The sequence below is a fragment of the Podarcis erhardii genome, assembly GCF_964252035.2.
Source record: "Podarcis erhardii genome assembly, chromosome: 3".
Taxonomy (NCBI): Eukaryota; Metazoa; Chordata; class Lepidosauria; order Squamata; family Lacertidae; genus Podarcis; species Podarcis erhardii.
Window position 1 is genome coordinate 119,606,791 of NC_138507.1, and position 26,722 is coordinate 119,633,512.

The 26,722-nt window shown below is 47.4% G+C and overlaps 1 protein-coding gene across 6 annotated transcripts in view; it reads right to left on the bottom strand.

Annotated features, from left to right (window-relative positions):
- Nucleotides 1-4,454: 4,454 nt before the first annotated feature.
- Nucleotides 4,455-26,722, bottom strand: part of LOC309337929 (uncharacterized protein C8orf74 homolog) — an 82,549-nt gene continuing 60,281 nt past the window's right edge. For all 6 annotated transcript variants that reach the window (XM_081854965.1, XM_081854962.1, XM_081854963.1 and 3 more), the window contains 2 exons: nucleotides 8,379-8,779; nucleotides 4,455-5,423 (listed from right to left, as the gene is read on the bottom strand). In XM_081854965.1, the coding sequence (XP_081711091.1) occupies nucleotides 5,058-5,423; nucleotides 8,379-8,779 (767 nt within the window). In that variant the 3' untranslated portion in view covers nucleotides 4,455-5,057. The remainder of the gene's footprint in view (nucleotides 5,424-8,378; nucleotides 8,780-26,722) is intronic.

Below are 26,722 nucleotides of genomic sequence, written 5' to 3' on the forward strand. Positions count from 1 at the left end.
TGGATTTGAACCGCCAACTGACCAGAAGTGGCTTAGTCATGCTGGCCACATGACCCGGAAGCTGTACGCCGGCTTCCTCGGCCAATAAAGCGAGATGAGCGCCGCAACCCCAGAGTCATCCGCAACTGGACCTAATTGGGGTCCCTTTACCTTTACCTTTTAGGTTTGGGTCCTACCTTAAGGTCCATAAATAGCAACGCAGTAGAGGTCCCAAGCCCTCAGGAAGTTAGATTAGCATGAACCAGAGGCAGGGCCTTTTCAACTCTGGCTCCGGCCTGGTGGAACGCTCTGTCTCATGAGACCAGGGCCCTGCGGGATCTGATCTCTTTCCGCAGGGCCTTTAAGACAGTGTTGTTCCGCCTTGCCTTTGGCTTGGAATCAGCCTGATCCACTCCCCCTCTCTCCTTTCTCCTTCTGTGATGGAACCCCTATTTGGGGATTTCCCTGGCTTTTTTCTGGCCCACGTAGGACCAGTCTGGATAGTTAGCCTTGGTGAAGACTTGACGTTTTCATCCCCCAAAAGTTTTTGATTTGCGTTTCTACTGAAATGAGGCTGCATTTTAAGGTTGCATTTTAATCTTGTTTTTAAGTTGTATTTCAATCAATTGTTTTTATACCTGGTGTTAGCCACCCTGAGCCCAGTCTTGGCTGGGGAGGGTGGGGTATAAATAAAATTTCTTATTATTATTATTACCCTCCGAAGCAGCAGAAAATGACAGGATCTTCCACGGGACAGCCCATCTTCGAAGATGGCTATCATGTCATATCACACCCTGAAGTCTAAGGCCCACTTCCCTGGAGAACAATGTCTCTTCCTGGAAGTTCTTCATGCCGTAATTAACAAGGCTGGCTAAATCACAGAGGTTGCTCCTCAATTACCTTCATTAACTGCGGCACTGCTGTTTGAACACAGAAACTGGAAAAGAGAAGATTCAAGGGAGATATGATAACCATCTTCAAATTCCTCAAGGGCTGTCACATAGAAGATGGAGCAAGCTTGTTTTCTCCTGCTCTGGAGGGTTGAACTTGAACCCATGGCTCCAAGTTACAAGTAGGGAGATTCCGACTAAACATACACAGAAACTTTCTGACAGCAAGAGATGTTTGACAGTGGAACGGACTCCCTTGGGAGGTTGTGAATTCTCCTTCCTTGGAGGTTTTCAAGCAGAGGTTGGGTGGCAATCTGTCAGGGATGCTTTAGCTGAGATTCCTGCCTTGCAGGGGGTTGGACTAGATGACCCTCGGGTCCCTTCCAGCTCCTAAGATTCTATGATTCTATTCATTCAACTGATGCTTCTTTCATCTTAGATATTTCCATCGTATTAGTTCCTTTCCCCATTCCCCAACCACAGACCTTTCCCTCTTATTTCCAGTAAGTTCTGGGTCTTGGGGATCCTGTCATGGTGATCATGACCCTCCCTATGAGCTCTGGGGAGAGTGGGGGTGTTATTTCCTAACCTTGGATCCTAGAACAGTAGGCAAGTAGGATCCTCGAATGCAACACCTGATTGGCTTGCAGGAAAAGACCAATCAGGCTCCAGGAGGAAGTTAATCAGCCTATTAGGCTGGTAGGATCGTAGAATGCGACAACGGATTGGATTGGCCTGCAGGAAAAGACCAATCAGGCTCCAGGAGGGAAGCAGAATCAGCCAATCAGACAGGACTCATTGTGTAAATAATGTATAGAAAAGCCTGAGGTTTGGGGGGGGGGGGTAATTCAGTCACTGTTTTACAAGCTGCAATAAAGAGCATGAAATCAGGACTCCGAGTATATTTCAAGGACATTAGTCGTCTCAGGAAGGAAATTGCCCGATCTGCTTGGATTCTTTCTTTTTTTTTTAAATAATTTTTATTAATTTTACAACATAAACAAAAAACAGACAAACATAACACGACTTCCCCAAACCTCCCCTTCACTGCATCCTTATTTTAAAATTTTTTAGCAATCCTTCATCCCTTTTTATATTTAATTCTCTTTAAAGTTTTTTTTAAAATTTCAATTTTTACAGCTGTAATTCTTTATATCCAATCCCTTGACATCTTAACATTCCGAAATTTTACAACAATTTTTAAGATAGATTTTGAATTTTTTCCAGTCTTCTTCCACTGTCTCTCTCCTCTGGTCACGGATTCTGCCGGTCATCTCTGCCAGTCCCATAAATTCAGTCACCTTGGTCTGCCATTCTTCCAGAGTAGGTAATTCTTTAGTCTTCCAATACTTCGCCAAAAGAATTCTTGCTGCTGTTGTTGCATACATAAAGAATGTTCTATCTTTCTTTGGAACCATTTGGCCTACCATGCCCAAGAGAAAAGCCTCTGGTTTCTTTACAAATGTCCACTTAAGGATTTTCTTAATTTCATTATAGATCATTTCCCAGTAGGCCTTAATCTTCGGGCAGGTCCACCAAAGATGATAAAAAGTTCCTTCGCATTCATTACACTTCCAGCAATTGTTATTGGGCAGATGATATATCTTTGCAAGCTTGACTGGGGTCATGTACCACCTATAGATCATTTTCATTATATTCTCTTTCAAGGCACTACATGCCGTAAATTTAATACCTGTGGTCCATAACTGCTCCCAGTCAGCAAACATAATATCATGACCAATATCTTGTGCCCACTTAATCATAGCTGATTTAACCGTTTCATCCTGTGTGTTCCATTTTAGCAGCAGATTATACATTCTAGACAAATTCTTAGTATTGGGTTCTAACAATTCTGTTTCTAACTTTGACCTCTCCTTCTGAAATCCTAGTTTCCTGTCCTGCTTAAAGGTTTCATTAATCTGGTAATAATGTAACCAGTCTCGGACTTTAGGTTTCAATTTCTCAAAACTCTGTAATTTCAGCTTTTCACCATCATATTCTATAATTTCACAATATTTTGGCCAATCTGAGTCCATGTTCAGTCTTTTTACCGCCTTGGCTTCCATTGGTGACAACCACCTGGGGGTTTTACTCTCTAACAAATCTTTATATCGATTCCATACATTATACAGTGCTTTCCTGACAATATGGTTTTTAAAGTTTCTATGTACCTTTACCTTGTCATACCATAAATATGCATGCCAACCAAAGTTATTATCATAACCTTCCAGATCCAGAATATCTGTATTCTCAAGAAGTAGCCATGGTTTCAGCCAGCAAAAAGCTGCTGCTTCATAGTAAAGTTTTAAGTCCGGCAGGGCAAAGCCCCCTCTATCCTTTGCATCAGTCAGAATCTTAAATTTTATTCTGGGTTTTTTGCCCTGCCAGACAAATTTAGATATATCTTTCTGCCACTTCTTGAAACAATCCATCTTGTCTAGAATTTGCAATGTCTGGAACAGAAATAACAATCTCGGCAATACATTCATCTTGATGACAGCAATTCGGCCTAACAAGGAAAGTCTCAGCCTAGACCATATATCGAAATCTTTCTTCACTTCCAACCAACATTTCTCATAATTATCTTTAAATAAGTTCACATTCTTAGATGTTAAGTTCACCCCCAGATATTTTACTCTTTTTGCAATTTCCAAACCGGTTTCTCTTTGGAAACTATCTTTTTCCCCCATCGTTAGATTTTTTTCCGATCTGCTTGGATTCAGGGCACCAGCCCCAAACAGTCTCTGATCTTCCCCTGAAACCCCATGGAAGGCGAGAGCAAGACTCCCGAAAATATGGCTCAGAAGTCAAAAGCAATGGATGGGTGTTTGGGAAGGGCGGGTTCCCTGAGGCTGACTTACTTTCCTCTTTGATTTGTTTATGAAAGGGCAGAAGCGAGAGGTTCCTAAAGAGGAAGACCTGAGCGGAATGAGAGGTTAAATGCCACTGGATTTGCTTAAAATATCTGGATTTGTTTTACGTGCTTTTAAATAGTGTGTGTGTGTGTGTGTGTGTGTGTGTGTGTGTGATTTACTCCCTACTGCAACATAGTGTGCCAACTCGCTTACTTAGATTTCCAAACATTCTCCCTGAATGCTGAAGACTGGGTTATAACAATGCATTGAAATAACCAGACTGATCCAGTTTACGTTGATTACACCCCCTCCAACATTTCTCCAGTGAAAATAGGGACGTCCCATTCCATACCCTCCAACATTTCTCTGACGAAATCAGGGACGTCTGAAGGAAAAGGAGGACATTCTGGGATTAAATCAGAAACCTGGATGGCTTCTGTAATAGGGACACTTGGAGGGTCTGTGGTCAGTATGTGTGCAATTGGGATTTTGTGCCCATTATCGCCCACAGATATGACTATCCCTTTGAATGGGACGTGTCACATTTTGACAAATTCCCAGCCATGCTCTGTGCGCAGCCAGAAGTTGGTTTGGGACCGAAGGCTGTGAACTAGCAAATAGGGCTACGCCGGCTTAAGCAGATTGTTTTCAGGATTGCCTGCCAGGGGGAACTCAGAGGGCTATTTAAAACAATGCCCCCCCCCAAAAAAACCCCACATGCCAGCTTGAGTTGAAAGAAATATTAAATGTTTTAGTTTATTTGGAACAGTAAAGACAGAGGGAGCTCACGATGAACCCTTTGCAGCATCCAAAACGGTCTCTTCATCCTTCCATAAGCCTGGTGGGAAGAATTTTTGTTGAGAAAGATGGAACGAAAACCTCTGAAGTTTTGGTGAATGTTGGCGTATCTACATTTAGGTGCACACATCTGTTTGGGTTTCTTTGTAAACCTCTACCCCTGTGAACAAAGAGACTTAGGCTTTGTTCTCAGTGAGGGAGTTAACCCATGTCTGGACGAGACAGCTGAAGGCTGCAAGTTGGAGGGTTTCACGTGAACGAGGGAGAGAAAATTATCTCCACGGAAAACCAGCGTGTCAGAGAGGATTAAAGCAAGGCCACGACACTTCCCCCCTGACGCGCAAGTTTTCTATGGGATATGTTGAAGGAAAGTGAGGTCCCATCTGCAGTCTGAGGTGGAGAAGCCCCAGGCACAGATTTACTGTGGCCCTGAGAATCCTCCTCAAGGCCAGAGGACAAAGAAGACCTGGAAAAGAGAACACAGGCATGGGATTGAGAATGTCAGGGCATGCCTGGGAGAACCCGAATGCTGTCCTCACTTCTTTTTCTTCTTTGACTTCTCGTCTTTTGCAGCCTTCTGCGCCGCCTTCTGCGCCTTCTTCTCCGCCTTCTTCTCCCTCTCCCTCTCCTTCTCCCTCTCCTTCTCCTTCTCCCTCTCCTCCTTCTCCTTCTCCTTAATCTGAGCTTCCAATATTAACTCCTTCAGCTTCTTCTGCTTGCTGGTCTTCCTTCCATCAGGGCTGTAGGGTGGCGGGTAAGGGGCAGGCGGGTTGAGCAACAAGGCCTTCTTCTGTAGCCGGAGCTGAAGGATTTCAAAGGTGGCCTGGATCTCGTTCTGGATGATATCGTGCAGACTCTGGACCTGGGCCTTGATCGCTTCTCGGACAAGAGACATCAGAGTCTGGAAAACAAACACAGGGCATTGTGGATTCTGATGTTTCTGCTAGACTTAGAATGGACCTGGGCTTCCAAAATGGTTACCTAGCACAGCAAGGTCGTTTGAGGTTGTTGAGCATGTCAAACTCAACCTCAAATCGTTATTGGCATATACAGTGGTACCTCAGGTTACAGACGCTTCAGGTTACAGACGCTTCAGGTTACAGACTCCGCTAACCCAGAAATAGTACCTCGGGTTAAGAACTTTGCTTCAGGATGCGAACAGAAATCATGTGGCAGCGGTGTGGTGGCAGCGGGAGGCCCCATTAGCTAAATGGTACCTCAGGTTAAGAACAGTTTCAGGTTAAGAATGGATCTCCAGAACGAATTAAGTTCTTAATCCAAGGTACCACTGTAGAGTACAGTGGTACCTCGGGTTACATACACTTCATGTTACAGACTCCGCTAACCCAGAAATAGTGCTTCAGGTTAAGAACTTTGCTTCAGGATGAGAACAGAAATCACACCCCGGCGTTGGCAGTGGGAGGCCCCATTAGCTAAAGTCGTGCTTCAGGTTAAGAACAATTTCAGGTTAAGAATGGACCTCCAGAACAAATTAAGTTCTTAACCTGAGGTACCATTGTAGACAAAATTCTGAAAGCTTCAGTACAATAAAATCACCCGGCAAAATCGGCAGCTAACAATTAAAATGCTGTGGTACAGCATTCACAAATCCTCATTGCATGCCGCAGAAACTTGGCTACCATCTCCATCTTAACGTGTTCTCCGAGATGTGGAAAAAGGAAAAGCAGGACATTTCCAGATCAAATCAGAAACTAAGACGGCTTCTGTGATTCCGTGACTTTCCCTGGAAAATCGGGACACTTGGAGGGTATGCACCCCCCTTTTGTTGTTAAAATTAGATTTCCATGCCTGCTTGCCAAACAGGTGCATCGTAAACAAACATGGCCGCCGGCGGCCGCCATGTTTGCCCCCGATATTTGCAAGGCCTGCCGCTTCTCAGCAACTAGCTCTGCAAAGGTTTTGACCTTGCGCATTCCGAGAAGCCAGGGTGGAGCTTGGGAACTGGCAAGCAGGCCGGGGAGGGGCCGGGGAGAGAGTGTGGGGGCCAATGTGGGTCAGGGAGGCAACGTTTGTGATACTTGTCAGCAGAAGCCGTCAGGCAGCTGTGAGGACTGGCCTCTTGCCAAGCTCCCAGGAGCTGATCGAGGTTGGAGGAGAGCCATCAGATCTCGAGGACGTCCACGGCAGCGGGACCCAATCCCAGGAACTGGGAAGGATGGGTGCTGGGGTTTTTTCCCCATTTGCACACAGGGTGGTACGCTGAACAGCCCACTGAGCGCACCAGGATAGACGTCTCGGCTCGAGTTCAAAAGGTGACGTTCTCTGAACTCAGCCGCAGCCGTTGCTGGCAGCGCGTTGAGGAGCACACGTGTAAGCATTAATTGCCAATTAATTCCACTCCGTAGATGGGCTGGCAGTAATAGTAAAAACACGTCGGAGTTTCATTTGGTTTCCTCAAACAGTGCGCTCCCAGGCAGGGAAGCAAGTCTCGGCAAGGAGGAGATTTTCCATCTCGAGGGCGATAAGACGCGTCACAGCTTGATTATGCAGATCAGGGCTGGGGAGAAAGTTTTGGACGAGGCAGCTACAGATGGAACTCTGAGGTGCTGTCAACAGGCTGCCGGAACCAGGCGACCCAAAGGCCGTAGTTTTGCAATGAGTGGAACCTGTGGCGCAAACTGGGATTGACGCACTAGATCCCTAAGTGAGAAGTACCACACCCTGAGGGCTGGTGGGATTACCTAGGGGGCTGCAACAAGGCAAGGGGAAAACAGGGAGATGCTGGAGGTTTGAATCAGGGTGCCAATGGCCACTAATCGCTACTGCTAGAGGAAGTGAGCTCCTGAACCCCAGTTGCCAGGAACTGTAGTGTCAAGTTCCAGGTGTTACTATTAGCTCTGTGGGTTAAACCACAGAGCCTAGGACTTGCTGATCCGAAGGTCGGCGGTTCGAATCCCCGTGACGGGGTGAGCTCCCGTTGCTCGGTCCCTGCTCCTGCCAACCTAGCAGTTCGAAAGCACGTCAAAGGGCAAGTAGATAAATAGGTACTGCTCCGGTGGGAAGGTAAACGGCGTTTCCATGCGCTGCTCTGGTTCGCCAGAAGCAGCTTAGTCATGCTGGCCACATGACCCGGAAGCTGTACGCTGGCTCCCTCGGCCAATAAAGCGAGATGAGCGCTGGAACCCCAGAGTCGGCCACGACTGGACCTATTGGTCAGGGGTCCCTTTACCTTTACCTTTAAAGGTACCCCGACCATTAGGTCCAGTCGCGAATGACTCTGGGTTTGAACCGCCGACCTTCTGATTGGCAAGTCCTAGGCTCAGTGGTTTAGACCACAGCACCACCTGCATCTCTTTACTATTAGCATAGAAAGACGTTAACAGCTGGGGGTGACCTTGTGCACAAGATCGCCTTACCCCGACAGGTGCCCACTCGACCGCTTTGATCCACGGAATTGCCACTACAATTGCCACGCAATACCCCGCCCCCCATTTGCTGGCTCTTGGTCATTTGGTGCACTTTGGAACTCCCCGCCTATTGATCTCAAGCAGGCTCCTTCACCATATTCTTTTTGGCATCTGCTGAAGGCATTGCTGTTTAGACAAGCCTACCCAGATGCTTAGGGACGCGGGTGGTGCTGTGGGTTAAACCACAGAGCCTAGGACTTGCCGATCAGAAGGTCGGTGGTTTGAATCCCCATGACGGGGTGAGCTCCCATTGCTCGGTCCCTGCTCCTGCCAACCTAGCAATCTGAAAGCACGTCAAAGTGCAAGTAGATAAATAGGTACCACTCCGGCAGGAAGGTAAACGGCGTTTCCGTGTGCTGCTCTGGTTCGCCAGAAGCGGCTTAGTCATGCTGACCACATGACCCGGAAGCTGTACGCCCCAAGCTCACCTCTTTCTCCAGGGTCGCCGTTTGCGTCCGGACGCTCCTGTAGACCTCCTCCAGCATGTTCTCCCTCTCTTTGCACAAGGTTGCCCTGATCCGCTCCATTTCGGCCTGCTTTTCTTCCTCTGCTGCAGAGACTGCGGCCAGCTGCTGCTGGTACTTCCAGGCCCTGATTTCCGTCCCCCTCCTCAGAGGCAGGGGCTTGGGGGGAGCGTAGACCTCCAGGCTGGCAAAGGTCTGGCAGCGGTCCCTCTCCTGAGCCAGGACAAACTGGTGCAGCCCGTAATGTTTGATGAAGGTGTTGTGGAAGTAATCGCAGACGGCACGCAGGTGGAAGTCCGGAAGAGTCACCCGAAAGGCAGCGAGCTTCTCCTGCAGGAGTTTGATGGCTTGTGAGACCGGCAGACCTAGTGTAGAAGGGAAGAAATTCTGTTTTTTGCATTTATACCCCACCTTTTTTCTCCCCTAAGGGGCTCAAGGCAGCATACTAGGTTCCTCCCCACCCCCCATTCAATTCCCCCCCTCTATTTTTTATTAAATGTTCTTTTTACATTTTAGAATATTCATTTAAACAACTGTTATGTACTGAGTTGAATAGGATTCAGAATGCAGCAGTCTGATTGGTCCTAGAACAATAGGATTCAGAATGCAGCAGTCTGATTGGTCCACAGGAGCCACCCAATCCAGCTCCAGGTGGAAGTAAATCCACAACCTGATTGGCCTACAGGTGAATCCTGGAATTAGCCAATCATGTGGGGCCCATTGTCTAAAAAATGTATATAAAGCAGACATTCTGGGGGAACTTAATTCCTCCTCACTACTATGAGCTGAATAAAGAGGATGAAATCCACACTCGACTCTGAGTATATTTCAACAACCTTAAAATGTCGATGACTTCCCTTCGTCTCTTTCCGTGGTTCATTTTGCATAACATAAATCCCTGCATATTTTACACAAACCAAACCATTATTACATCCATCAAAACTTGTTCACACTGTTCAATTTATCTGAAGGCCACCCACGTTTTCAGATATACACAATTCCCCCCATATATTCAACGAACGTTTCCCACTCTTCTCTAAACGTATGTTCTTATTGTTCTCTTATTCTGTATGTTACGTCTGCAAGCTGCGCATATTCCATCAGTTTAAGCTGCCATTCTTCTTTAAATTGGGACCTCGCTCGTTTTCCATTTTGGGGCTAACCAAAAAACCGGGCTGCAGTAGTGGCATATATAAATAACAATTTTTTTACACCTGGGAATTTCCGTCTGAATTATCCCCAACAAAAAGACTCTGGTTGTGCTTTTTTTGGAAAAGGACAGTGGTACCTCTGGTTGCGGACGGGATCCATTCTGGAGGCCCGTTCGCAACATGAAAAGAGCACAACCCACAGCGGCGCATGTGCGCATGCGCGGGTTGTGATCCGCCGCTTCTGCACATGCGTGTGACATCATTTTGTGCTTCTGCGCATATGCGAGCAGCGAAACCCAGAAGTAACCCTTTCTGGTACTTCCGGGTCGCCGCGGGACGCAACCTGAAAGAACGTAACATGAAGTGGACGTAACATGAGGTATGACTGTACTTTTAAACATTTTTCCCAATTCATTATGAATTATTCCCCAATAGTCTTTTACCCTTTTGCAGGTCCTCCACATATGAAAAAACATTCCCTCTCCCGGGTCCTAGTCCAATGCTCTAACCATTACACCACCGCTACGCCGGTAGTAATTGTTATTACTATTGCTGTAATCATCATCATCATCATGACAGTAATTAAATAAATTAATGAATTTCTGTCCCGATTTTCCTCCAAAGGGAGCCTGGGAGAGGGAGGAGGCCATCAAACAACAAATTATCAGATCCTTACAATTTAAAACGCATCTAAAACGTTAGGGGGGGGGAATCAAAAGCACCTAAAAGCCTTTTAAAACAGTCATATACTACACATGCATTACAGGGAATTGTTTTAAACTCTCTTCACGTATAGAGCTGTTTTTAATCGCTTTTTATGTGTGTGTTTTCTGTGACGTCGCCTTGAGATCCTTGGATGGAATCAAATAAACCGACAGTATCCAGATTACGTATTTAATAAATAACATTGTGGTTTTTAATTCCTTTGTGGGGAGCTCAGAGCAGCTTACCTGTGCCTCTCGGGCTGGTTTCTCGGGCTGCAAAGATGACGATTCGGCCTTTTGCTTATATTATTGTATTTTTTAAAAAAAAAAAAAATAAATCACTGCGCATGCTGCTTTAAGGGGTCTGAGATCACAGCCCCAAGCAGCTCACAATCGGAACTGGATGCCAGAGAGGCGTCCACAAGAAAAAGTGTGTGGGAAAAGGGGCAGGAGGAAATTGGAGGGGGCAGGGAGAGGCTGTGATGACACCCTTTTAGGGTGACCATGGCAATGCGTTATATGTAGGGCTGCCTCTGGAGACGCTTCAGAAACTTCAGCCGGTGCAGAATTCAGCGGCCAAGTTGCACAACAGACCAAGACAGTGCGAGCATATTACACCGATCCTGGTCCAGCTGCACCAGCTACCAATTAGTTTCTGGACCCAATTCAAAGTGCTGGTTTTGACCTATAAAACCTTCAATGGCTCAGGACTGCAATACCTCAAGGATCACCTCTTTCCATATGAACCTGCCTGGAACCTGAGATCATCCAGTTCTGAGCACCACAATTCAAGAAGGACACTGACAAACTGGAACGTGTCCAGAGGAGGGCAACCAAAATGGTCAAAGGCCTGGAAACTATGCCTTATGAGGAATGGTTAAGGGAGCTGGGCATGTTTAGCCTGGAGAAGAGGAGGTTAAGGGGGGATATGATAGCCATGTTCAAATATATAAAAGGATGTCACATAGAGGAGGGAGAAAGGTTGTTTTCTGCTGCTCCAGAGAAGCGGACACGGAGCAATGGCTCCAAACTACAAGAAAGAAGATTCCACCTAAACATTAGGAAGAGCTTCCTGACAGTAAGAGCTGTTCGACAGTGGAATTTGCTGCTGCCAAGGAGTGTGGTGGGGTCTCCTTCTTTGGAGGTCTTTAAGCAGAGGCTTGACAACCATATGTCAGGAGTGCTCTGATGGTGTTTCCTGCTTGGCAGGGGGTTGGTCTCGATGGCCCTTGTGGTCTCTTCCAACTCTATGATTCGATAATTGTATGATCTTCCGAGGCACTCCTTTGTGTGCCTCCTCCTCCACAGGTCCAGAGGGTGGCAACACGAAAACAGGGCCGTCTCTGTGGTGGCTCCCTGTCTGTGGAATGCTCTCCCCAGGGAAGTTCGCCTGGCGCCTTCATTATACACCTTAAAAACGTTCCTTTTTAACCAGGCCTTTGGTGGACCTGATTGACATCCTATACCCTTTTAAAATATGGCTCTTTTTTGGGGGGAGGGTTATTGGGTTGTTTTTATTCTGATTATATATATTGTGATCTTTTCTGTGAACTGCCCTGAGACCTCTGGGTATAGGGCGGTGTATAAACTCAATAAATTAATAATAAAAATAATGACAGAGTACAGTGGTACCTTGGTTCTCAGACTTAATCTGTTCCGGAAGTCTGTTCCAAAACCCAAGCGTTCTAAAACCAAGGCGTCCTTTCCCATAGAAAGTAATGCAGAATGGATTAATCTGTTCCAGACTTTTAAAAACAACCCCCAAAACAGCAATTTAACATGAATTTTACTATCTAAAGAAGCCATTGGTCCATAAAATGAAAACAATATTCAATGTACTGTACATTGGTCCATGGGGTCATGAAGAGTCGGACACGACTAAATGACTAAACAACAAGTGTCCCTTGAAATCCTGCTCAGTCACCCAGCGGCTGTCAATACCATTGAACATGTTATTTCCCCAGAGCGGCTTCCCTGAATTAGGGGTGAGTGGTCCCAATCCTACATGGATGGCCGTCTCCAGAGGGCGGTGCTTGGGGAGTGTTCTTCTATCCAATGGAGTCTCTGGTGTGGGGTTCCACAGGGTTCAATTTTAAACCCCCCCCCCCCCCGCTGTTCGACATCCGCATGAAACTGCTGAGTGGGGCCACCTGGAGTCTCGGAGCGCGTTGCCAGCAACACCTTGATGATCCTCAGCTCTGCTTCTCCTTGACACCTGCAGGTGTGGCGGGGGGGGGGGGTGCTAGTCTGACGTCTGGCCTCAGCAATGGACTGGACGAGAGCCAACAAACATTTATGCTCAATCCAGGCAAGAGTGAAGCACTATTAGTGGGTGGCTCCCTAGACAGGATGGGCAGGGTGTGGCCTGCTCCAGATAGGGTTACACTCTCTCTGAAGGAGCAGGGACATAGCCTGTGAGTATTTCTGGATCCACAAAAAAGCTCAGATGACTTTGGTAGGGCAAAAAGCCTTCCATCAGCTTCGGCTGGTGGCCCAGCTACACTCCAATCTGGACGGGCATAGCCCAGTTTCTGGTGTCTATGTTCTGGCAGTCTTTGCATTAGTTTACATGGAATCTTCTTTTTCTTCTTCTTCTTCTTCTTCTTCGGCAATCCCTCATAGCTGAGTAAGATTGTCTTCCATAAACACGGTTTTAACACTGAGCCCATAAGTGACTGTGGAGGCCAATTCTGGATCCCCACGTCCTTCCACAGTGGGGACATAGGTTTCTGGGTGAAAGTTGATCCTGGTGAGGGTTTGCCAAGCGTGCCTTCCTCCTAGCACATTTCTTCCTTGCGTCCTGAGTTCGAGCATCTTCAAAGCCCATGACACCTGTGTTTTCCAGTGTTTCCCAGTTGTCGGTGTTTATACTACATTTTTTTTAGACTTGCTTTGAGAGAGTCTTTCAATGTCTTTTGTTGACCACCAGCATTACACTTTCCATTTTTAAGTTCGGAATAGAGTAGTTGCTTTGGAAGACGATAATCAGGCACCCGCCCAACATGACCAGTCCAACGAAGTTGATGTTGAAGAATCATTGCTTCAACACTGGTGATCTATGCTTCTTCCAGTACACTGGCATTAGTTCGCCTGTCTTCCCAAGCGACGTGTACAATTTTTCGGAGACACCATTGATGGAATCTTTTGAGGAGTTGGAGATGGTGTTTATGGTCCCCATTTCACAAGCATACAGTAAATGGAATCATAGACCTGTACAGTCAGAAGGGACCCAAAGGGCCATTAAATTCAACCCCTTGCAATGCAGCCAAAACTTTGTACTTATGCTTGTGCAGAAGACCATGGGGTCTGGTGTGTCAGATGACCCATCTCCATCACTGGCTGGCAGTGGGACTGGCAGGAAGAATCTTGAACTCCTACCACTTGCCCGCATTGTTGTTGTTTAGTCGTTTAGTCGTATCCGACTCTTTGTGGCCCCCTGGACCAGAGCACGCCAGGCACTCCTGTCTTCCACTGCCTCCCGCAGTTTGGTCAAACTCATGCTGGTAGCTTCGAAGACACTATCCAGCCATCTCGTCCTCTGTCGTCCCCTTCTCCTTGTGCCCTCCATCTTTCCCAACATCAGGGTCTTTTCCAGGGAGTCTTCTCTTCTCATGAGGTGGCCAAAGTACTGGAGCCTCAGCTTCAGGATCTGTCCTTCCAGTGAGCACTCAGGGCTGGTTTCCTTCAGAATGGAGAGGTTTGATCTTCCTGCAGTCCATGGGACTCTCAAGAGTCTCCTCCAGCACCACAATTCAAAAGCATCCATTCTTCGGCAATCAGCCTTCTTTATGGTCCAGCTCTCACTACCATTCATCACTACTGGGAAAACCATAGCTTTAACTATAAGGACCTTTGTTGGCAAGGTGATGTCTCTACTTTGCCCGCATTACTCCCAAATATTTCCATCTGTGCAGAGGTCGAACATCTGCAGAGGAACTCGAGGTGTCTCAAGAGGACAGCAGACATCTGGGAGCCAGTATTTGAACAACATAGCAATTAATACTGAGCAATATTTATCTAATGGGATACTACAGCTGACATCATTTATTATCTCTCCCATTTTATATTTAAAGGCTCTTGTCTCAGGGCGGGTGGCGATGAGAGATCCTTGTTCCTTTCGGCTATTGTTTAGAGAGCGACGTTGAGTCAATAAGGTGGAGCTGTCAGGATCCCAATAAATATGGATTTGGGATTATATTGGCTGCAGAGAGAAGAAGGCGACTGCCTTCTGTCCGCAAGGCTCGAAACAAATCAAGAGTTTGAGAAATGGTCTCAAGGCAAACAATGAGACGGTCATTTTCACAGCTTCTTCTTCCCTGTCCTTTATTTTTTGATGCACTGGTAGCACCAATCACTTTGCTCGACAGGAAAGAGCAGGCAAATGAACCGCTGCTTGTTTTAGATGCCTAACCTAAAGCTTATCTTGTCCACAATCACGAAAAAAGAATAACATTGGAGCGCAGATTCCACTAAATGTAAAATACCGCAGCTTCACCAATTTTAGGCTGGCTCAGGAGGGTTTGGAATATTGCTCTGGTTACCAAGGCTGCGTGCTTTTTGAGAAGTTTTGCTTCAGGGAACAGAATGATTAGATTACTTTAAAACTGATCTTTGCAACATCGCCGTCGTCCTCAATAGCTGTAGTATTACTTGGAATAACAAGTTTCAGGACAAAACAGCAAAGAGTCTTGTGACACCTGAAAGGCTAGCAAATTTATTATGGCACTTCCATGAGCTTTATGCCTACTCCATCAGATTCATGGGTTGTTATCCTGAATTACACACACAAACACACACAGTTATGGGGTGTGTGCAATTGTACATGGTGGGTTCAGAAGGAAATGAAAGGCAGAAAATTATAGGTGGTGATAATTACCTTATAATAAGGGCCATTAAAAAACAGTTGTTGATAACACAGACATCTTGGCATCGGTAAACCAATTAAGGCATAAAGTGTGATTAAAATCGATTATGCTGATTCAATACACAAGGGAACCTCTTGCTCTGGTGCACTTCCAATGACTTTATGCTGCAATGTGACTTTGTAGATCCTTAGTTTAGTGACCTTAAGGTCAGCTGCAGAATATTTTGGGAGGCAGAAATGCCCGCTTCCCTGATTATTAGTATTCTATAAATTATGAGGGACGCGGGTGGCGCTGTGATCTAAACCACCAAGCTTCTTGGGCTTGTCGATTGGTAGGTTGACGGTTTGAATCCCCGTGATGGGGTGAGCTCCCGTTGCTCTGGTCCCAGCTCCTGCCAACCTAACAGATCGAAAGCATACTGGTGCAAGTAGATAAATAGGGACCGCTGCGGCAGGAAGGTAAATGGTGTTTCCATGCGCTCTGGTTTCCGTCACAGTGTCCCGTTGCACCAGAAGCAGGTTAGTCCTGCTGGCCACATGACCCAGAAAGCTGTCTGTGGACAAACGCCAGCTCCCTTGGTCTGAAAGCGAGATGAGCGCCGCAACCCCATAGTCGCCTTTAACTGGACTTAACCATCCAGGGGTCTTGCCTTTACCTTTACCTATTTAGTGGAACCTCTACCTCTACCTGCGACCATTCCGGAGGTCCGTCCAGAGGTTGAAACGGGTCACTGGGAGAGGTGCCATTGTGCACAGGCACAGGCGGCGATTGCCGCTCCTGCGCATGCTTGACCAGCAGCAAACCCACCGGTTACTCCCGGGTTTGCCGCGGACGTTGGGCGAAATGGATGCAAGCGTCCAGGAGTCCTTTACCTTTCTTTTTTTTTAACTTTATAAATTATTTATTAAATTCACATATTCCCCCCTTCATCCGAAGATCCCGGGGCAGTTCACAACAGAAAAAGCTGTGTTTTTTTAATTTGTGTGAGCCACCTTGAGTCCTGGTCTTGGGGTAATGCAAGACATAAAAAATATCTCAGGAGTGGAGTCCCAAAGGAGATTGGATGGTGCCTTGCACCACTGGTGGAGAAAGGGGGATGATGGAATGGGGGGGGGGGGTCCGCCCCATGTGTCATCCCTGAAGGCGGTGACATCACCACTGCCACCGCCCCCCTGGGACACGCTCCGGCACACGCCCATGGGATGCGTGCCGCCACCAGTGCACCCCTCTGGGACATGCGCCGCCCCTGCCACACACCCCTGGGATGCTTCCCGCCGCCAGCGCACGCCTATGGGCCGCTCTGAGTGCCAGAATAGCTAGCTCCACCTCTGCCTTGTACGTCTCCTTCCAGCAACTCCTGTAGCCCAGCTGGTTCTCAACATGTTGTTCTGCTTTTCCTTTGGACCGCGAGGCCAAGAGGGGAGTCTTGTTGTCCGAGCAGCCCAGGACCTCCAGACACACTATCAGGCTTGTCTATGGTCACTTTGGTGCTGTAGATGCAGCATTTGACTTCATCCCTGGAGGCTCACTCCATTGTCTCTTGAGACATGCGGGTACCAAATCCATCTATCTACCTATGTATTGATCATCTATCTATCCCCTGCCTTTTTTAGCCAACAGGGACTCCAGGGACCTTACAGATACAGGAAGAAGAAGAAGAAGAAGAAGAAGAAGAAGAAGAAGAAGAAGAAGAAGAAGAAGAAGAAGAAGAACAGCAACAACAACAACAACAACAACAACAACAACAACAACAATTCTGGTTCAGTCGGCAGAGCCTCTTAACCTCAGGTTATGGGTTCGAGTCCCATGTTGAGTGAAAGATTCCTGCATTGCAGGGGGTTGGACTAGATGACCCTCGGGTTCCCTTCCAACTCTGTGGTTCTATGGTGAAACGATACACAACCCAGAACCTAATAATAATAATAATAATAATAATAATAATTTATACTCCATCCTCCCCAGCCAATACCGGGCTCAGGGCGGCTAACACCAGGTATAAAAACAATTGATTAAAATACAACTTAAAAACAAGATTAAAATGCAACATTAAAATACAGCCTCATTTCAGTAGAAACTCAAATCATAAACTTTTTGGGGATGAAAACGTCAAATCTTCACCAAGGCCAACTATCCAGACTGGTCCTACATGGGCCAGAAAAAAGCCAGAGAAGTCCCCAAGTAGGAGTTCCATCACAGAAGGAGAAAAGGAAAAGGAAAGAGGGGAAGGGGATCAAGTCGATTCCATGCCAAAGGCCAGGTGGAACAACTCTGTCTTTGACATCCACACGTCTCCAAACACAAAGAATCAAACAGCAGGCGAAATTTGCACCAGAATGCTGAGAGGACTTTCAGAAGGATTGAAGAGAGGATCACAAACCGGCACAGAAACGTGAAGAAAACCAAGCTGAAGGTTGCTAAAACAAGAAACGGAAATGGGAGGGTTCTCCCGCCCCAACCGATCTCTCACCGACAAGACGCCTCTTGTCGTTCCCCTTCAGCACCTCGGAGGCATCCCACCTATGAGGACATCACAGGTCTTTCCTCCAGGAATTGGCCTGGTTCCAGCTTGAACAAAGCCCTCCCCTTGAGAGCCGCCACTCACAATTCCCACCAGGGTGAGTCGAGGAAGCAGCACGCTGTTTGTGGGCTCCTTTGGAAAGCTGGGGAGGGGACGGAAATACCTGGCAGATGCTGAAAATGAGAGCCACACAGGGACACCTAGGAGTCAACTCCTAGGGGCCGAGGGTTCTTCAGAAGAGAAGAAGAAGAGTTTGGACTTGGTATCCCACCTTTCACTCCCCTTAAGGAGTCTCAAAGTGGCTAACCATCTCCTTTCCCTTCCTCCCTCACAACAAACACTCTGTGAGGTGAGTGGGGCTGAGAGACTTCCGAGAAGTGTGACTGGCCCAAGGTCACCCAGCAGCTGCATGTGGAGGAGCGGGGACGCAAACCCGGTTCCCCAGATTACGAGTCTACCGCTCTTAACCACTACACCATGCTTAAGCTTCAGGATCCTTGATCCTGGAGAGGCCCCAGAAGTGACTGCTTAAAAAAAAATGGGTCTAGTAGACCCAACTTGAGTTCAAGCTAATTTTTTGTTGGATATACTTCAACAGTCCCAAAGTTTGAGGCTCAGTAGCACAGATGTTGGAAAGGTGGAACATCATGGTAAGTTGTTCTGCTGTGGCTAATGTCCCCCCCATCAAGAAAGCATTTGAGGGGGTTGGGGGGGGGCAAAGTTTATGGGTATTGCCATTTGAATGTGTGTGCCGTGCCATGTGATCAATTATGTGGCATGAGGGTTACCTGGCTCCCCCAATATTTCATTGTAGTTGCCATGCCTGCCAGGCAGCGAACTGGCATCAGGGGTTGGAAACACCTCTCCTGAGTGCTTGCTGTCCTTCTTTGCTGTCTCCAGGGTCATATCTGGGCAGAGTCCAAAGAACCGGCTTGGGATGTAGGTCCTGCCCCCTCACCATCAACTTGCCTGTATAGTGGTACCTCTGGATGTGAACGGGATCCGTTCTGGAGCACCATTCGCATCCTGAAGTGAACGCAACCCACGTCCGCACGTCTGCGCAGGTCGTGATTCACCACTTCCACACATGCATGTGACGTCATTTTGAGCGTCTGCACATGCGCAAGCGGTGGAACCCAGAAGTAACGCACTCTGTTACTTCCAAGTCGCCGCAGAGCGCAACCCAAAAATGCTTAACCTGAAGCTACTTCAACCCGAGGTATGGCTATACACTCAGATCATCCTCAAAGTTCTTCCTCTGATTGCTTAGTACAGTGGTACTTTGGTTCTCAAACGCCTTGGTACTCAAACAACTTGGAACCCAAACACTGCAAACCCGGAAGTAAGTGTTCCGGTTTGCAAACTTTTTCTGGAAGCCAAACACACTACATTTTAAGTGTTACACTTCCGATTTGAGTGCCACACTTCCGTTTTGAATGTTACTCTGAGGTCTATTTTGTTTTTGCGGCTTTTTTGCTCCGTTTTGTGACAGTGTGGAACCCAGTTCAGCTACTGATTGATTGATTGATTGATTGATTGATTGATTGATTGATTGATTGTGTGACTGCAGCACATTGTTTATTGCTTTCATTTTATGGATCAATGGTTTCGTTAGATAGTAAAATTGAGTAGAATGTGTCCTTTTATTTAAAATGCATCTCTGGGTTATTTGGGGGCATAGGAATTCGTTCATTCCCCTCCCTCGAATATAGTCTGGCCCCCCACAAGGTCTGAGGGACAGTGGACCGGTCCCCTGCTGAAAAAGTTTGCTGACCCCTGTATTTAAGTACCCGTCTCTCATCTTCCACCTCCATCACAGAAGCTGCACTGCTTGTGAACATTCCACTGCTGACACCTTCCTCCTCCGAAAGGATATTGTAGAGTTGGATAAGGTTTGGGAATGGGCGAAAGATCTGGGGCAAATAAAAGAAAGTCCCTCTTCATGCAGTTGAACTGTGGAACTCGCTGCCACAGGAGGCAGCGATGGCCGCCATCTTGGATGGCTTTAAAAAAAGAGGAACGATTGGACAAATTCATGGAGGAGGAGAGGGCTGTGAGGCAGGTGAGGCTGAGAGGCAGCGAATGGACCGAGGTCAAACCAAGTGAGCTTCATGGCCCAGTGGGGATTTGAACCCAGGTCTCGCAGGTCTTTGTCCTACACTCTAACCACTACACCTCCTGGCCTATTTTCCAGGCACAGTCCTGATTCACAGAAGCCATCCTGGTTTCTGATCTGATTCCAGAATGTCCTGCTTTTCCTTAAGACGTTCCAATTTTCATCAGAGAAATGTCGGAGGGCATAGCCACGCTCTGGCTCTGAATACCGAATGCCCATTGGTGGAAACAACGGGCTCTTGTGCTCGGATCCTGCACATTTCCCACAGGCATCTGGTTGCCCACAGTGAGGAGATATACCTGAAGGAGCGTCTCCACCCCCATCGTTCAGTCTGGACACTGAGATCCAGCGCCGAGGGCCTTCTGCCGGTTCCCTCATTGCAAGAAGTGAGGCTACAGGGAACCAAACAGAGGGCCTTCTCAGTAGTGGCGCCTGCCCTGTGGAACGCCCTCCCATCAGTTGTCAAAGAGATAAACATGACATTCAGAAGACATCTGAAGGCAGCCCTGTTCAGGGAAGTTTTTAATATTTAACGCTGTACTGTTTTTAACACTTGATTGGGAGCCGCCCAGAGTGGCTGGGGAAACTCAGCCAAATGGCCGGGGTATAAATAATAAATTATTATTATTATTATTATTATTATTATTATTATTATTATTATTATTATTAGAGGATGCTGGACCAAGATGGACCATTGGCCTGATCCTGCAAGACTCTTTTTATGCTCTTAAGCAGCCAAAACAAACCGGCCACAAGTCACAATTCTTTCCAGCAGAACACCATTGCCCTTCAATTCAAGGCGTTTTGCCTTTGACTCTCTTGTCAGGAGAATATTTCCTGTCTTTCTCTCTCTCTCTCTTTGTAAATGTGGAGGTTTGGGGTGTCTTAGAACGGACAGACAGCAATTGCCTGAGGAAGGGGGGTCGGTAGAGAGAGAGAAGAGTCTGCCAGCCGCAAGAGCAACAGCCAGGCCTCTTTAACTCCCGGCCAAATCCCCATTAACAGGATCTTGTCTCTTAAGCTGGGAAATGTGAAGGCTTGTTTGTTTGCCTTGATCTGCAGAGTTTGAGGATGACACTCTTGCAAACAGAGAGTGTGCAGGGTAAAGGTGACCCAAAGGACATCTCCCCACCTCCCCTGAGCAAAAGTGCATTCGCGGGCCTAAATGTCCCTATCAAGGGATTGGGAAGGAATCTGGCTTGGCTTTGCCACTGCCATGCCCACCTCAAAGCCACGAGCAAACAAAAAATCTCTTGATTTTAAGACGTTCCCTGACAGAGAGGTAAAAGGACCCCTGGATGGTTAAGTCCACTCTAAGGCGACTATGGGGTTGCGGCGCTCATCTCGCTTTCAGGCTGAGCGAGCCGGCGTTTGTCTGCAGACAGCTTTCCAGGTCATGTGTCCAACAGGAAGCCACTTTCCACAGATCCCCAGAGAGAGGCAGCCAGCACCCTCAAATACACCCAAACTCCCTTCTTTTTCTTTGAGGAGAAAACCTAGCCCCTTGCCCTTCCTCCTCCTCCTCCTCCTCCTTCTCTTCCTCTTCCTCCTCCTCCTCCTCCTCCTTCTTCTTCCTTATTTGGCGATCCCTCGTAGTCGAGTAAGATTGTCTTCCATGAACACGGTTTTAACAATGAGTCCGTAAGTGACTGTGGAGGCCAATTCTGGATCCACACGTGCTTCCACAGTGGGGACATTGGTTTCTAGGCAGGAGTTGATCACGGTGTGGATTTGCCAAGCGTACCTTCCTCTTAGCACGTTTCTCCCTTTCGTCCTGAGTTCGAGTGTCTTCAAAGCCCAGGTCACCTTTGGTAAAGACTGCTCTCCAACTGGAGCGCTCGGAGGCCAGTGTTTCTCAGTTGTCAGTGGTTATGTTTTTGGAAGACGCCGGTGCATGAATCTGTTTTATGTGTGCAGATCAGTGCACGCTGACCAACACAAAGTTTTCGTAGTAGGGCTCTGTTCCGATGGCATGAAGCAGTCACGACAAACCGGTAGATTCCTATCTGCTGCAGCCTTCATCCGCCTTCACAGCCGTTGCAGCATACTGCTTGTTATCACCCGCCTGTTCTGCCGTTGAGGATTTCTTGGATCATTCTTTGTCTGGCTCCTTCCCTTTGACCTTACCGCCTTGGGTGACCCTGCTGGGAGTACAAGATTCCCGACGGCTTCGCTCACAAGGGTCATAGGAACATGCAAGCCCACTCACCATGACAAGGTGATGATCCAGCGCACATAAGAAGAGGATCCTTTTCTCACAATGGGCAACTAGAGGTCTGTGGGAATCCAACAAGACAGAGCTTCCAAGTGTCCCTTTTTTCTAGGGGCAGTCTTGGATTTACAGAAGCTGTCCCAGTTTCTGATTTGATCCCAGAATCAAATTTGCAGCCAGCAACGAGGTCTGGCTAACTGCTGTTTTCTTCTTTCTTTTCGTATCATTTTTATAAAGTCTCCAAAAATATTTCAAAGCCTTCTATAAAGCAGGGGTCAGCAAACTTTTTCAGCAGGGAGCTGGTCCATTGTCCCTCAGACCTTCTGGGGGGCTGGACTATACTTTGGAGGGGGGGATGAAGGAATTCCTATGCCCCACAAATAACCCAGAGATGCATTTTAAATAAAAGGACACATTCTACTCATGTAAAAACACGCTGATTCCCGGACCGTCTGTGGGCTGGATTTAGAAGGTGATTGGGGCAGATCTGGCCCCCAGGCCTTAGTTTGCATGTTGTTGTTGTTTAGTCATTTAGTCGTGTCCGACTCTTCATGACCCCATGGACCAGAGTATGCCAGGCACTCCTGTCCTCCACTGCCTCCTGCAGACTCATTTTTGTAGCTTCGAGAACACTGTCCAACTATCTCGTCCTCTGCTGTCCCCTTCTCCTTGTGCCCTCCATCTTTCCCAACATCAGGGTCTTTTCCAGGGAGTCTTCTCTTCTCATGAGGTGGCCAAAGTCTTGGAGTCTCAGCTTCACGATATGTCCTTCCAGTGAGCACTCAGGGCTGATTTCCTTCAGAATGGAGATGTTTGTTCTTCTTGCAGTCCATAGGACTCTCAAGAGTCTCCTCCAGCACCAGAATTCAAAAGCATAAATTCTTTGGCGATCAGCCTTCTTTATGGTCCAGCTCTTACTTCCATACATCACTACTGGGAAAACCATAGCTTTAACTATACGGACCTTTGTCGGCAAGGTGATGTCTCTGCTTTTTAAGATGCTGTCTAGGTTTGTCATTGCTTTTCTCCCAAGAAGCAGGCGTCTTTTACCCATGCTTAAAAACCTATCATTTCATCCACTGCCTTCCCCTGGGGAAAACCACTCTATAGCGGTCAGTTGGAGCAAACGGCAATTCAGGTTTTCTCCGCGTGGACGTTTGCTCCGATTCAGCGGGATTTCCCTGGGAAAGGAGCAATTCTAAGGGGCAAACTGCCCAGACCCATGCTTTCTATACATGGAACAAGTGGCTGAGCCCAGAATGGCAAGGGAACAAGAATTCTCACCAGTGGCAAAAGGATTAAGACTCCAGTTCCTCCTGTCTTTTTTCTTGAGACTGGCTTTGGCTTGTGTTCGGAATAGGCGGGGAGCCATCAGGGGAATGTTACACATCTAATTTGCCCCAAAGCCAAATGTGTAACATCTAATTTGGCCCTCAGCCCGGCGAGCGAGTCTCTGGGTGGTTGTGCATCCTTGCACAGCCGTGTCAAAAGACTCCGCCGCTGTGTGTTTTCCAAAGCCCCCTGCAAAGAAAAAAAGTCGGTTCACGTTGCAATGTTTTTTATGCTTAATCTGAAATGGATTCTTGTTTGGTTTTGCCCCCCACAAACTTTTGTTTCTGGGGATTAGCTCCCTGGCTCACCCTGCCTCTTTTGCAAGACTTCAATCAGTCGTTTTATCGTTTCACACTTCCCTCCCCCCCAACTAAGGTAAATTGAAAAGCGCAGGACTGATTTTTATTTTTTAATAGCAGGGCAAGGGAGCTGCAAGTTCCTTCCTGACGGTTCCAGCATGCCCCTGGCTCTTCTCACCCTCCCTCTGACACTCACCAGGTGAAAGCAGGTAGATAAGATTTCCACGGCAGGATAGGCTCAGGGGTGCTGTGACAAGCCTCTCGGGGGTTCGTCGAACATGTGACAGAAAAACAGAGATCATCCCAAGGCCTCCTGCCCCTGAACCGTTTCCATTCCAGCTGGTCATTCTATGAGCTTCAAGAATGGGTGCCTTTAAGAACCAGCTTTTCCCTCTTCCCTCCTCACCCCTCTTTCCTTGTGTGTTGTGCCTTTCAGATTGCAAACCTGCAGGAAGAGGTCATCTCAGCTTAATTTACTTTCTGTAAGCCTCACCTTGCCAACAAAGGTCTGTATAGTTAAAGCTATGGCTTTCCCAGTAGTGATGTATGGAAGTGAGAGCTGGACCATAAAGAAGGCTGATCGCCGAAGAATGGATGCTTTTGAATTATGGTGCTGGAGGAGACTCTTGAGAGTCCCATGGACTGCAAGAAGATCAAACCTCTCCATTCTGAAGGAAATCAGCCCTGAGTGCTCACGGGAAGGACAGATCCTGAAGCTGAGGCTCCAAGAGTTTGGCCACCTCATGAGAAGAGAAGAGTCCCTGGAGAAGACCCTGATGTTGGGAAAGATGGAGGGCACAAGGAGAAGGGGACAGAGGACGAGATGGTGGGACAGTGTTCTCGAAGCCAGCAGCAGGAGTTTGACCAAACTGTGGGAGGCAGTGGAAGACAGGAGTGCCTGGCATGCTCTGGTCCATGGGCTCACGAAGAGGTGGATACGGCTAAAGAACTAAACAACAACAAGCATCTCTTGAGAGCTTTTCTCGGGGCTGAAGGGTGCAGTACAAATGCTCCAAATAAATAAAGTAGGTTTGTTCCCTCCCCCGCCCCTCAAAATTGATGTGCTACGTGGCCCATTTAGCGTTTGCATAAATGGCAACAGCACTGGGGAATCTGCAGCCTATGGGTCTAAGTAGGCCCAGCAAGTGAGGATGTGTTCCCCCATATATTCCTCTCTGGCAACTGCACTCCCCAGGTGGGGCACTGCTGAGGCTACCACGGGCCCCAGAGCTGCGCTTAGTTCCTTCTACGAACTCAACTTTTAGTCTTGTACTTCCAGCCCTTTGGAACAAGTTACTAGCTGAAATTATGCAAGTGCCTATTGTTATGGTGGATGCCTTAGCTGAGATCCCTGCATTTCAGGGGGTTGGACTAGTTCTATGAATCCATTCGACCCCTGAAGGTGTTTTTGCTTGAAAAGGCTTTCCCTGGTGTGTGGCTCATTTTAACTCTGCATTTGCAGAAATGGCTTTGTTTTTAGACTTTGTGGAAATGATTTGATTCGTTTTAAAGAGCTTGCGTTTGCGGGGAGAGGGCATTTCATCTTATTGTTGTCTTGTGCAATAATAAGATAATAATTGTCTTATTATAACATGTGGAACATGTGCAGAAGAGGGTGACCGAGTCTGGAAACCATACCCGATGAGGAACGGTTGAGGGAGTTGGGTATATTTAGCCTGGAAAAGAGAAAACCTGGAAAGGAGGCAATACGAGAGCTGTCTTCAACTTTCCAAAGACCTGTCCCATGTGAAGACAGAGCCAGATTGTTTTCTGGTGCTCCAGAGGGCAGGACCTGGACCAATGAATTAAAATTACAGGAAGGGAGATTCCCACTAAATACCGTATTTTTCACCCTATAGGACGCAATTTTTCCCCTCCAAAAATGAAGAGGAAATCTGTGTGCGTCCTATGGAGCAAATGCAGGCTTTCGCTGAAGCTTGGAGAGTGAGAGGGGTCGGTGCGCACCGACCCCTCTCGCTCTCCAGGCTTCAGGAAGACATCCGCAGCCTAGGCAGCCCTGCAGGAGTTCCCCACAGGGCTCCCCACGCTGCGGATAGCAGCCTGCCACCCGGTGCGCAGGGCACCCTGAAGCAGAGCGCCCCACGCGCCGGACAGACATCTGCAGCGTGGGGAGCCCTGCAGGAGTTCCCCGCAGGGCTCCCCACGCTGCGGATAGCAGCCTGCCGCCCGGCAGGCGGGGCGCCCTGAAGCAGAGCGCCCCTCGCGCCGGGCAGATATCGGCCAGCCCCACAAGCTCGGGGGACAGCAGGGAGGCGCAGCGCCACCATCCCGCTGTTCCTCGTCCTGGTTCGGTTTCCCCGACCTGCTTTTGGGGGGGAAATAAAGGGGGGGAAATCCCTTTATTTCCCCCCAAAAAAACTAGGTGTGTCCTATGGGATGAAAAATACGGTATTCAAAAGAACTCTCTTCCTCGGGAGGTTCTTAAATAGAGGTTTAAATGGCCACCTGGGCTTGAACTAGATGACACTTGGGGTCCCTTCCAATCCTAAAATTCTATAAATTTGTAAAATAAATGTTGCCAGAGCTTTGGGGAAGGTATTTCTAAAAGACCGGAGTAAATTTTTAATTTATTTAAAAGACCGCTGTAAACAGTTAAAATCACTGGCAGGGATGTAATGACACTTGTAATGTGGGATCAGCTATGGTAACTATTGATATATAACATCTGGACAATGGTAATAAGATGCAGTAAATTTAATCTTAAATATGGAATCCAGGGAGGGAGGGAAGGAGCGCAATGAAGACGAGGATTCACCTAATAAACTGCATACACTGGTCACATATGTGCCAGTTACCACAAAAGCCTATGGACTGTTAATGTGGATGGAAACTAATCTTTCATTACAATAAAAATGTTATGACATTTGAAAACAAAGAACCTTTTATTGTAATGTTCGAAATGGTTAAAGTTAAAATTGTGACAAACTAATTAAGTTTTTTAAGGGAAGCAAAAACCCAAACCCCAAAATGCACACTTCTTCCCTGATGTGTGCAGTGACGCATCTCCGGGGTCGAAAGATAAAGGGTCGCAGTGCAACAGCAACTGATCTGAATCACGCTTTAAATCCTATTTAAATATCCCACCCCTAA